The sequence below is a fragment of the Zosterops lateralis genome, assembly GCF_965231275.1.
Source record: "Zosterops lateralis genome assembly, chromosome: 1".
Lineage (NCBI taxonomy): Eukaryota > Metazoa > Chordata > Aves > Passeriformes > Zosteropidae > Zosterops > Zosterops lateralis.
Genome location: NC_139762.1, coordinates 7,614,987 through 7,628,077, shown reverse-complemented (window position 1 = coordinate 7,628,077; position 13,091 = coordinate 7,614,987). Strand labels below are relative to the sequence as shown.

General features: G+C 44.5%; 1 protein-coding gene across 11 annotated transcripts in view; it reads left to right on the top strand.

The window, feature by feature from the left end:
- KMT2C (lysine methyltransferase 2C) overlaps nt 1-13,091 on the top strand; it is a 188,839-nt gene that overhangs the window by 167,855 nt on the left and 7,893 nt on the right. For 7 of the 11 annotated variants that reach the window (XM_083863956.1, XM_083863959.1, XM_083863965.1 and 4 more), the window contains 10 exons: nt 552-784; nt 3,612-5,306; nt 6,607-6,819; nt 7,241-7,405; nt 8,645-8,786; nt 9,890-10,037; nt 10,845-11,023; nt 11,121-11,275; nt 11,464-11,716; nt 12,278-12,417. In XM_083863956.1, the coding sequence (XP_083720082.1) occupies nt 552-784; nt 3,612-5,306; nt 6,607-6,819; nt 7,241-7,405; nt 8,645-8,786; nt 9,890-10,037; nt 10,845-11,023; nt 11,121-11,275; nt 11,464-11,716; nt 12,278-12,417 (3,323 nt within the window). Of the gene's footprint in view, nt 1-551; nt 785-3,611; nt 5,307-6,603; nt 6,820-7,240; nt 7,406-8,644; nt 8,787-9,889; nt 10,038-10,844; nt 11,024-11,120; nt 11,276-11,463; nt 11,717-12,277; nt 12,418-13,091 lie in introns of all 11 variants that reach the window. The other 4 variants (XM_083863962.1, XM_083863960.1, XM_083863964.1 and 1 more) reach the window with 2 other exon arrangements.

Here is a 13,091-nt window from a genome sequence, read left to right as displayed (position 1 = left end):
TCATGAATATTTGATGGTGTTCATAATTTTAATATTTTTCTTAGAAGTTGTAATAAAAAAAAATCTTGTATGTACAACAGCTTTCTGCAAACACCAGAATTAATCAGACTGTGTTTGCTGTAAGTTTGTGTCCTTGCTCCCCAGTCTCTTCATATTTGAGTTCCAGAGGTCTTCCATGTCCCTACTTGTGTGACAGGACAGGGAATCACTAGGTTCTGTAGCAGTTCTCAAAGCCACATTTGCTCGCTGGCAAGTACATGTTTGCTGCCTCAACAGCTGGCTGATGTCTCCTGAAATGGACTGTGTTAAAACTGTTTTCTTTCACAAATGCATTAATTTGGATATCTGTCTCATTTACTCAAGTCACTCCAAGAACATGCTACTTCTTGAAATGCCAAATTCTCTGTCAAATTTAGCTGTATTTGACCACTAGTTTCTTAAAATAAGGGGGGAACCTGATGGTTAAACTTCAGCTTTAGAAAGTGAGACGAGAGCTCATCTCCTCTTCTCTGGGATGAGATCATATCACACTTCATTTCCCTTTTCTCTAGATGATTCACAAAGAAAGCAATACGAGGAATGGCTGCAGGATACACAACAACTTCTTCAAATGCAGCAGAAGTACCTGGAGGAGCAGATTGGAGCCCACAGAAAATCCAAGAAGGCCCTTTCTGCCAAGCAGCGCACAGCCAAGAAAGCTGGCCGGGAGTTCCCAGAGGAAGATGCAGAACAGCTGAAACATGTTACTGAGCAGCAAAGTATGGTCCAAAAACAGCTAGATCAGGTAATCATCTGCAATCCAGACTGTTCACCTTGGCACTGAGCTGTCAGAATGGTAGTAACTCTTTCCTTTAAATCTTCTGAAAGACACAATGGAGCTCTACCTAAAGGACCCATTCCCTGTTCTGTTTTGTGTGTGTAGCAGCATTGCTCTGGAGTGTAGGTGACGCTGCAGCTGCAAAGGAACATTCTGTGGCAAACATTGTGACAAAAAGCTGGGTTAGTACTTTGGGAAGAGGGGAATTTCTTGGCAAAATGACTTGCAGCAGAGTTCCTGGCACTATGCAAAGCAAAGATAAAACATTCAGAGAAAAGTTTTAGCATGCAGGGCTTTGTTTTAGGCTTGAATGAACCTTGTAACCCAGTCTTCTTTTTTTTACAGTTTGAAAATCTCTTTTTATTATATCTTTAGTGTTAGGCTGGTTCTATAGTCTGTCTCATTCCTGGATGCTGATCATCATCAGTATTGTGTCATGGAATAACAGGTCAAAGGGATGTCTGAAGATCTTACAGTCATGATCAAAGCAGAAGTAACTTCACGATTAAATCAGGTTACTCAGCACCTTGTCAGTCAAGTTCTGTAAGTCTCCAGGGGAAGAGATTTCCCAGCCTCTCTCTGGGCCCCTGTTTCTACATGTAATCACTTTCATTGGGCTTTGTTTTCTTTTCCTTACATTCAGTTGGAACTTCACATATTGTAACTATGATAAAAGTAAGTGAGATGAAGTTTCATTAATATGCGTTGCCCACCAGTGGTGAGTGCTGTGTTCCTCAAGACATTTTTTATAAATTACCTGGCACTATTGTCAGGATCAACTAGTCCTGCTGAAAATGAAAATGCTTTGGAATTATCCTTTACTACTATGAAGAAAAAAACTTGGCAGCACACAGCTTGGAATGACATTCTGAGTGATATCTGACCCTCGAGTTCTCCTGTTGTGTTGCTTCAAGACAAAGTATGTGCTGGATGAGATATTAGCTGGCTCATCTTTCCACTGTGTGGAAGAGGGATGGAGTGGGTAAATTATTTCTACGTAATATTTTTTCCTCTTCCACAATGAATCGCAAGTAGAGTAAATGCAAAAATGATTCCCTTTAACCAGTCTTTATTTTACATACGACAGTCCAATCTTATGGTGGAGTTAGACTGAAGTAACAGCTGCTAACCACGACATTGCTGGCAGATTCATTTACTGCCCCATAATTAAGGTTCTCCTATTCATAATTTTTAAATTTAAGCTTAATCTACTGCTGGCAGAAGCCATCCACTGCCCTTTAGCCACTGATTTAGACCAGTGGTTGATTCATCCAGATCCTGAGCAGTATTTTGTTCTCTACCTCGTAGGAGCTTAAATGAGGTTTAAAATATAGTTTTAACCACCTTCTATTGGAAGCAATTTGCCACTTTCAAATCAAATCAAGTCATTTTTCTGCCATCAAACTCCTGTTAGTTTTTGAAAAGCCTCTGTATGTATGGAGAGAGAAAAGAGCTCCTGGATCCCTGTGAGTGGCTGGTCCTGGACACAGGCACGGAGAACCCAGAGCTGATTGTGTCCCATGAGCTGATGTGAGACAGGGTTATTGGCCAGGCATGGAGCCACACAGACACTGCCAGATGGCCCCTGTGGCACCGTGCCTGTACTCACAGCTCTACCCTCCCTGCACTGCTGAAATGTCCAGCTCAGCTCACAGCCCCTGGGTGTGCTCAGCCCTGGGCCTTGGACACCTCAGCTCATTCCAGGGACAGTCACTGATCCACCCCTGCAGGCCCTGGAGGTTGTGGTGCTTTGGCCTCATGGCTCCACAGAGTCAGCACAGGTTTAGTGCTGTAGGACCGTGGAGAAGCCCTGGAGCACTGGATCTGTGCAGTGCAGATGGATCCAGTCAGTGGCTCTGTGCAGTGTCAGTGCCAAGGCAGAGCTCATAAATCATCTTGGACCTGGGATTATTGTGCAAATAACCTTTTGGGTTCATCTGTCCTGCAGCCTGATGTGTGTCCTGTGGCATCACTGTTACCCTGAGCTTTCTGTCTAAGTCCTTGCTTCAGATAAAGGAGAAGGCTATCACACAAGTCAAAATATTTATGGAGTTTTCTATCCCTACATAAGCGGTGGAAGTCAAAATCTAGTGAACAGAAGTGAGAGATTTTCTGTAATGTATGTATCATCAGCCAGTGGATTGCAAATCCTTTTATTTCTTTAGAGACAAGTTCAGTTGGGTCTCTGCAGAGTTTCTGAAAGGCTCTTGCTTGTCCAGTTGGCAGTGTTGTATCCTTCTCTCGACTTCTGTTTGTCTAAATTACAAGGCAGAACATGGACTGTCCATGTTGAGTTTATTTTGGCCTTAAAATCTTAAATTTTCAAGCAGCAGTTGCAATTTTCATATGACATGAGATGTTTGAGGACCTGCCTGTGAACAAATGGGAATAATCCTTCACTGTTTTCCTGCAAACTTTTCCAGTTACATCTTTTTAAAATGTTGCTGATGTGTGAACATCATCCATCTTACTGTTTCACTTTTCCTGTCTGTTCCCAACTGTTTGTATCCTGTGCATGGATGATAAGATCCGTAGGAAAAGGATCACTGCTGGTTTAGGTTTGTATATTTTCTAGCCCAGTGCAGCCTTGGTGTGTAATTACAACTTAGAGGCGCTGCTGTTTTGTCTGAAGTCTTGGGCTGGGGAGTATTTCTAATGAAATAATGGCTGTTTAGCATTAAAAATACTGCACAATGCTGTGTTGTCTCCTGGAATTACAGTGGTGAGTTAGATGGTTTATGCTGTTACACATCCAGTTTGTGGCAGAGGTGAATAACAGTGTTTCCATGTTTAGATCCGGAAGCAGCAGAAGGAGCACGCGGAGCTGATCGAGGAGTACCGCATCAAGCAGCAGCAGCAGTGTGGGATGGCCCCACATTCCATAATGCCAGGGGTCCAGGCCCAGCCTCCCATGGTTCCAGGAGGAGCAGCACCAGCAATGAATCAGCAGAGCTTCCCCATGGTGGCACAGCAGCTGCAGCATCAGCAGCATGCAGTAGTGATCCCTGGGCAATCCAACCCCACCAGGATGCCAAATCTGTCTGGGTGGCAACCTGCAAGCGCCCCTGCGAGTCACATTTCCATGAATCCAGCGAGGATGCAGCCTCCAATGACACCATTGCCAATTGCTCCTGGTGCACCGGCTCCTGTGCCTGGCCCAAATGCAGCTGCACAGTCAGGGCCACCCCCAAGGGTGGAGTTTGAGGACAACAACCCTTTCAGTGAAAGTTTCCAGGAGCGGGAGCGGAAGGAGCGCTTGCGGGAGCAGCAGGAGCGGCAGCGCATCCAGCTGATGCAGGAGGTGGATCGGCAGAGAGCTCTGCAGCAGAGGATGGAGCTGGAGCAGCACAGTATGATGGGGCCTGAACTGAATAACAAATCATCCTTATCTCAGATACCTTTCTTCAATTCTGAGCTGCCTTGTGATTTCATGCAAACCCCTCGGCCCCTGCAGCCGTCCCCACAGCAGCAGCAGCAGCAGCAGATGGGGCAGATCCTGCAGCAAGGTGCTGTGACTTCCCCTCCTGCCACCAATTTTATGCAAAGCGCAGAGAGAAGGCCAGTGGGACCTGCAGCTTTTGGACCTGATGCATCTGCTGTTCCAGGTGGAGCTCCCAATTTCCATAATGTAAAACAAACTCATGGGAACCTCCCCGGGGCTGCCTTTACGCAGAACCAGGTCAGGCCTCCGTTCCCTTCTGCTGTACCTTCATCTCCAGGGCTGGGGGGCAGTGCCCCGTGTGGGTCGGACACTGGTGTGCCCCAGGCTGCAAACATCCCTGTAGCAGGCCAGTCTCTCATCCAGCTGTATTCTGACATAATCCCAGAAGAGAAAGGCAAAAAGAAAAGGGCACGGAAAAAGAAAAAGGACGACGACACCGAGTCCATAAAAGCCCCATCAACCCCACACTCGGATATCACTGCACCATCAACCCCAACCATTTCTGATGCTACCTCCACCCCCACAGTGAACACCCCCAATGAGCCACGGCACCAAGATGAGCAGGAGTCTGTGGAGCTCACGGGCCCCTTGTCATCCAACACTGGGGAGAGCCAGAGCTCCCCGGAGCTGGAGGGGAGGCTCCCCAGCAGCATGTCCCAGAAACAGCCCGGGGGGAATGCAGAGGCTGAAAAGGCTAAAATGGACACACCCACCAGCCTCCAAGAAGTTAAACTGGAAAAGGCAGAAACTGATCAATGCTCAGGTCAAGCTGAGCCTAAACCAGAAAATCCAAGCAGTATTAAGGTGGAGGAGGATAAGGTCACCTCACAGCCAACCTCTTCAGCTCCGAGTCCAGCGCAGCCACCCGGGGCTCCGGCAGCCAAGGGGGAGTCAGGGAATGAACTGCTGAAACACCTGCTAAAAAACAAGAAATCCTCATCTCTTCTGAATCAGAAACTGGAGAGCAGTGGCCGAGCAGAAGAGGAGGCTTCTGGGGATAAAAAGTTAGCAGAGAAGCAGAGTCCAGCTGAAGGAATGGTGAGCCTGGTATGGTTTTGTTGCCCTGTGGTCAGCAGTCCAAGCCTGGTCTGTGCCTTACAGTGGGCATGGTGGGAACATAACCTGACTACATGTATGAGGGAGGAAACAGCTTTAAGCAACTTCTGCGTTTTTCCTGCCTTTTCTCCACAAGTAAATCACCTGTGTTGAAAAAAGAATAAATTTTAATATGGCTTCTTAGGTCAGCATAATCAGAAATCACTAAAATGCAAAAAAAAAAACAAAAAAAAAACCAAAAAAAAAAAACAAACAAAAACTTTCTTCAGAAAATTGTTTTTAAAAATACCACTTTGTAATGTTAAGGCAGGATTTTACAGTATGATTCCCAATTACTCACTGGTATGTGTCTATGCAGAATATGGTCTGTCTGGGTGCTCCTTTCTCCTGTGACTCCACCTGAGCCATCTGTATGATTTATCAATTTATAAGGTCTTTAAAATCAGACCTAAAGAAAAGTGCTTTCTGTGGAGGTACACTTTACACTTAGACTTGTTGGTCATTCTATTGTAATCTTAATCTCTACTTTTGGGTTTGGGCTGCCTAAACTCTAAATTCATTCTTAAAATCAAATTTAAATGTATTTAGAAGGAAAAAATGCTCATAAAAGTTAAGGTCATTGTGAGCAGCAAGTAATTAAGTGTTAGAGATCCACAGTTAAAACGTGATAGGAATATTAGAATACTGGTGGTAGGTATCATGTAGGGCTTTTTAAAATAATAATGTTTATTTTTTTTAAATGGACTTTCTTTTGGCTTGCCCCTGTAGCATTAGAGTCCCATTCTGATCCCTTTTACCCAGCTATGCTTCTGTGGGAGGAAAGGCTTTGCAGATTTGTACTGGAAGTATTTAAGCAAGTGTGGAAGTATTTAAGCAAGTGGTACAATCCAAAAATGTTTCACAACACTTTTTTTGTTTCTAACCTCAAAATACTTTTGTATTATATTAACTTCCACACCTTTTTTCTGCCACCAAGTCTGTCTTTCATTAGGCCCTCGTGAACATCTCCAAGGTTTCGTGCACATGTAATTTTATTTTAGGGGGTATTCAAAAGAGAATGTTGCTGGCCTGTGAGTTTTTAATGATGTTTTCAGATGTCAGTGGTGTTAATGGGAGGTCATAATTCTGTCTGTAGGGACAGTTTAGCAGTTCCACCTGCCAGTAAAATACACTTTGTTTTCAATGAGATTTATTACTCTCTGCCTGTGCTTTCAGAGTTGTGCAGTAAATCAGAGCGAACTGTGTATTAACATGTAAAAAAATCTGCTGCCCTTCCTTTTTTCCCCAGCAGCAAAATGCAGGAGCCCAGATGCAAGGTGCATTTGGGTGCAGTAACAGCCAGCTCCAGAGGACAGATGTAGGACCTGAAATCAAGAAGCAGAGAAACAAGCGGGCTCAGAGGACGGGAGAGAAGGCAGCTCCTCGGTCCAAGAAAAGGAAAAAAGAGGAAGAAGAAAAGCAGGCTGTTTATTCTAATGCAGATACCTTCATCCAGCTGAAACAGGTGAGTGTGCAAGGGCTGGGAAAGGCAGTCCAAAGGCCACTTGGAAGAGTGGATTTCCCCCAGTGGAAGTGAAGTTGATGCTTAAGTTGAATTTTGAGCACAGGGTGGGGAAAATGTGAAACTTCACAAAATCGCGGAATTTAAAGTTTGGGGTTTGTTTAATTTTGGAAGGTGGGCTGACATGGCAATTAGTCCCAAAGCCACAGAGTTCCTGTCAACTCTGCCAGCCTCTGGGTGAGCTGGCAGGGAGCTGGAGCTGAACAACAGGGGACCACATTCCTTAACAGTGTCCTGTGTTTGACAATTTCCTGTCAGTGGATAAATTCCAATTCTTTTAAATTAGAAACCACTCTACTGACTGGAGAATTGCAGCGAGCTGTTTTATATTTAATTTCTGACTCTTTTTTTTCTTCTACTACAGCAACTTTCTCTTCTGCCTTTGGTGGAACCAATAATTGGAGTGAGCTTTGCACACTTTCTCCCCTATGGCAGTGGCCAGCTAAATGGTGGAAATCGACTTGTGGGAAGCTTTGGTAGTGCTACTCTTGATGGGGCTTCAGATTACTACTCCCAGCTCATCTACAAGGTATGGGTTTAATGTGGATTTCTGTTGTGTGGGAAGAGAAGTCCATGATATTATTACTACTAGTCAGAGTTCTTGCCTTTTATGCAATTAGAAGAAAAACAACCTTCTGTTGCTAGACTAGGTAATGCAAAACAGTCACCATTGTTTTACTCTCTGAAAGTGGATATTGGTTCTGGAAACTGTGTTATTGTAAACTAACGAGAAACTACAAATACTCTTAAAAAATGGATGGTAGATAATGAAAATGGTAATTACAGTTTTGTGGAGCAGAAAAGACTGTTTCTCAGTACTTTGCAAATTTCATTGAAAGCATTAAAGCATTTCTTAATGTGAATTAAATAAGAAATAGACTTTTTCTCATTTGCCCACCAAGCCCTAACTAAGAACCTGGGGATTCTGAACAAAATGGACTGTTTGTTGATGAGTTAATAACCCACAGCATTTAAATCTCGGTCTCTGAGATCAGAGTGGCAATACAGGAAGGGCAGTGGGATACTGAACAGACAGAATCAAATTTACTGCTTGGTTACCCTAATACAAAAACCTATTAAAACCAGTGGTGTTTTCTCCAGCCTTATACAGTGTGTAAGCTGAGAATGGGACCTACAGAAATAGTTGTTGCGGTCAAATGAGGATTAGCTTTGTGGGCATGACTGCAGCAACAACAGTCAAAGATACTGAAGTTCTCATTTAATTTTCATTTAAAATATGGGCAGTTGAATAAACTGGTGAGAAGTAGCCCAGAGTATGAACTTGCAGAGTATCTGTTGCTCCATGGTGGCTGCTTCAGTGACAGCTCATCCTGTGCTGAACATTGGGCAGCTTTCCTTCAGGGACAGCTGGGGAAGCTGATTTGTTCATGGTGCTGGAGAATCACTGGGGAACAGCTCGCTCAGCGTGGTGTTGGGACCTTTGCTGAAACTGTTCCTTAAAATGTTCTTTTTGCATTTTTGTAAGCAGTTTAGCCACATCTTCTTTTGGTAATGTATTTGGTGATGTATTTAATGAGTGTTTACTCATGTGAACTGTTTCTCTGATTTCACTGATATAAGAAAAGCCAATCTGTGTCTTGCACAGTAGATACCTTTCTGTCACATCTTGGGTATCAACTATGGCTGAATATCATTTCTACATCTGAGTGTAAAACTCTGAGTGGGTTACATTGTCTGGTACTGAACAAGGCAAGTTCTCTCCCTGTGTTCCACCCTGATTGATGGTTCTTTAATTCCTGTCATGCAGCAGAACAATCTGAGCAATCCCCCAACCCCTCCAGCCTCTCTCCCTCCCACACCGCCGCCCGTGGCCTGCCAGAAGTTGGTCAACGGCTTCGCCACCACGGAGGAACTCGCTGGCAAGGCTGGAGTGCTGGGAGGCCACGATGGTAAGGCTCATGTCTGCTGGTTCTCTAAAGAACAGATCTTAGGATCACAAAATGTGCTGAGTTGGAAGGGACCCTCAAGGATCGTTGAGTGCAGCTCCCAGCCCTGCCCAGGACACCCCCAACAATCCTGCCTCGTGCCTGAGAGTGTTGTTCTAATGCTCTTGGAGCTCTGTCAGGTTTGGTGCTGTGTCCACTGGCCTGGGGAGCCTGTTCAGTGCCCAGCCACTCTCTGGGTGAAAAACCTTTTTCTGATATCCAACCTAAACCTCCCCTGACACAACTTCAGGCCATTCCCTTCGGTCCTTTTGGTGGTGACCAGAGAGAAGAGATCCTCACCTGTCCCTCTGCCCCACATCATGGGGAAGCTGGAGGCTGCTGGGAGGTCTCCTCTCAGTCTCCTCCAGGTTAACCTCCTAGGATGCTTCTCAGTTATAATGTACAAAAACAAAATGCACAGACTTTTCAAGGTTACAGTCATTACTAGCCAGCAATATTTTACACCAGTATAGTGTCAGGTGTCAGTGCCTTTCCCTTGTTCCTGTTCAAAAACATGTTGAGAGCAAGACACACTCTTAAAAAACGAAAAAGAAAACCGTAAGATGAGTTTTTTGGGTCCAGTACAAATGACTGGCATAAGCTCCTTGGTTGAGTGAGCTCAAAGCAGCCTATTCAGAATGTGTGCAGTCAATATGTATTTCCTGATGGTTACAATTTGGACAGTTAAAATTGCTTTTAATTCTTTATACTGGCTATATGTAAAGACTATTCAGTGATTAAAATCCTTCCTTTTCACACCCCTTTTCCTTTGTTGTTACAAAATCGTTGATATTTTGTACTGTTGTGGGTTTTTGAAGTAAACAAACATCTTCTCAGTGGCAGAAGACACACTCAGAAGACACAAAGATCCTTTCAAGTCCTGTTTACTCAACATTTGCAGATTTTTGTAAAAATGGAAGTTAATCCTAAATGGTCACAATTTTTTGAACTCCCAAGTGTCTGAGAGTGGTGTCAGTATCAGGCCCCACCCACAGCCAGCAGGCAGCATGTCTGTGACTGAAAGAACTGTCCAGATGTCTCATTGTGCTGTGCCTTTCTGGTTTCAGTTACCAAAGCTCTGGGGCCAAAGCAGTTCCAGTTGCCTTTCAGACCACAGGATGATTTATTAGCCAGAGCAATGGCTCAGGGCCCCAAAACTGTGGATGTTCCTGCCTCACTTCCAACACCACCTCACAACAACCAGGAAGAGTTAAGGTAGGTTTTCTTTGACATCTTCAAAATGGTATTTGGAGCAGATTCTGTGATCTTTCAGTGGATGAGACTGTGAAGGTGTGGAGAAAACAAATCCTTTGTGCACAGCCACAGAAGGGCGGAGAATGAAATGGGATCCTTTTAACATTCCACTTGCAGAGAGCAGCGCAGTAAAGTAGGTGATTCCAGCCATTGCTAGACTCCAGATTCTGTTAAATTGTTAGGAATTCCTTACCTTGATATCTTAAAAGTGGAAGAAAACAATACAAATAGGTGCTTTTCCTGGAGCAGTGTGGTGCTGTAGTGACAGATGACTGCTGTAGCAGCAGCGAGACTGTGCAAAAGCCAGCCTGAAACTGCACAGCTCCACTCACTTTCCCAGGTGAGAAACACTGGCTGGAACATGAGTCACCCTGCAGAAATCTTACCTATTGCTTCCCTTTTACTTGCTTGCCCAAAATACGGGTGTCTGTGAAACACTGGAGCCTGTATGTGGACAAAGGCCAGACAGTTTAAATATTAAAACAGTTCGAATATTAAGTGCTCATTTTTTACCCTGGTAGATAGAGCCATGGGGAACAGAGGGTTTCACTTTGTCAGTGTCTTTGTTTTTCTTCATGGGTCTTTCCCAAGAAATGGAATATGTATGCAATGGAATATGAGATACCCAGAGGTGGTGGCCAACCATCTATTTGTTCCCTGACCAGTAGCAACAAGCAAGTTCATTTTAGTTCCTTGTCATGATTTATAACCTTGGCTTACCAAAAGTTTACTCTATTCCCAAAACGGCTTTTTTGGGTTTTGTTCCAGGGTTCAAGATCACTGTGAGGACAGGGACACTCCTGATAGCTTCGTTCCTTCTTCCTCTCCTGAAAGTGTGGTGGGAATGGAGATCAGTCGCTACCCAGACTTGTCAGTTGTAAAGGAGGAGAACCCAGAACCTGTCCCATCTCCCATCATTCCCATCCTACCCAGCAGCACTGGGAAAGGTGAGGCTGCAGCAGAGTGAACACTTACAGGGATTGTTTTTCTCTCTATTCCCATGAATGTAGGGGATTAACATGCTGTGTTCTGTTTTATTTTCAGGTTCAGAAGCCAAAAAGAATTACATAAAATCAGAACCTGGTTCAGGAGCGTTACCTGGTTCTGGCTTCTTCTCCTCCCAGCTTGGACCATCCCAGAATGGTCCTAAATCTGGCCTTATCTCTGTAGCAATTACTTTACATCCCACAGCTGCTGAGGTAAAAGGAATAACCCTGTATTACATACATAGAGTACAACAGCAGTTAATTTTGTTGATATATATAGTGACTCTGAGGGGGTTACAATGCAATAATGTTGCTGTTGTAATCTTCTAATAGTTTGTATTTCTGCTGCCTGAACTGCTTGTCAGATGTAAGTGAAAGTTTGTTTTTATTACTGTTTTTAGAACATCAGTAGCGTTGTAGCAGCATTCTCCAACCTGCTCCATGTCAGAATTCCCAACAGTTACGAGGTCAGTAATGCTCCAGACGTCCCATCCTCCATGGCAGCCACCAACACTCACAGAGGGAACCCATCTATGGAGTACAGGCAGCACTTGCTCCTGCAGGGTCCCCAGGCAGGATCCATGGGACCTGCCAGGATTGTGGGGCCCTATGGACTGAAGCAGCCCAATGTGCCATTCCCTGCCAACAGCAATGGTGAGTGGGCTTTAACTTCCAAGAGTTCAGTACCAGTACCAGTATTGATGCATTTCAGCCTCATGAATCCATGCTCTAGAATTCAATAACTGATTCTTGTTCCAAACAAAACTCTGCTCTTCTTACGTAATCATGTGGATGCTCCTGAATTTCACCATGAGTTGTTCTCATCCATCTCTTGATTTCCATTGTCTGTTTACATTACTGTCAGTGAGGCATTTCTCCCATAATTCCTAACATTATTGGGGGGGTTGTCCAGTCTAGTTTTAAATACATCATTCAGAAAGATTGTTCCCATGCTGGAAAGCTTGACATAATTGTTTAGGCCTATATTCCTGTGTTAGTTTCTTTTGTCATTTTTTACACAAGATTGTGTTTTTGCCTGGTTTGCATTGTTTCAGGTCTGATGTATACAATTTATCTATCAGGTCAAGGTTTAAAGCCCTCCTTCCATCCCCTGTCCAGGAGGGTGCTAGTCCTCTAGACCAGTGAAGAGTGCTATGATTTCTGATAAATGTGGTTTGCTCTGATAGAGCCTCTGACAGACCATCTGTTCCCTAGGTCTGGCTGGCTACAAGGATCACAGCCAGAACATGGCAGAAGGCTCAGCACTGAGGCCTCGCTGGTGCTCCCACTGCAAGGTCGTGGTTCTGGGCAGTGGCGTGAGGAAATCCTCCAAGGACCTGCCCTTCCTCAAACAGGTCAGTACTGAGGTGCCCAGGGCAGGGCCTTAAAGCAAGGGAGGGCACAAAGTTCTGCTTGTCCTGCCAGCCAAGAGCACTTCAGTTTCCTCTGTAGTCCCCCTTTCATTGTGTGTGCTAATTCAGGGTGGGACATTCAAGCACATTTGTAGTACAGCTAAAAAATGTCACAGTTGTTGTTACTGATACAAAATGACTTCCAGGACATTTCATAGAACAGGTCCCATCTATGGGAGTTCTCAAAGCTCTGCTACCAAGCTCCTTCTTTGACCTCTTCAGGGGCCTCAGTTCAAAAAAAGCTCATTTGTAAGGCAGCCACTTTGTTGTGTCAGGAGTTACTGTAAGAGCAGGAATACTTGCACTCCTGGGCAGGAATCAGATTTCAGTTGCAATCTCTTGTCCTTACGCTGGGAACTGTCATTCCTTCAGAAAATGCCATTGCTCTTCAGTGACCAGGAGGTGACTGCACCACAAAGACACAGCCAGAACTTGCATAGAGTAAAGGGTTCATGCAGCCAGGAATGCAGTGAATTCCCAGTAAGGTTTTGCAGATGGATCTGTAGATAAAACAGTGTGATCTGGCTTTGATTAGGCTGAAATGAGACATTCTTTTGCCATTTAAAGATAAAACAAAATGGATTTTGCTTTGCAAGAGTGCCTATGGAGCAGATGGG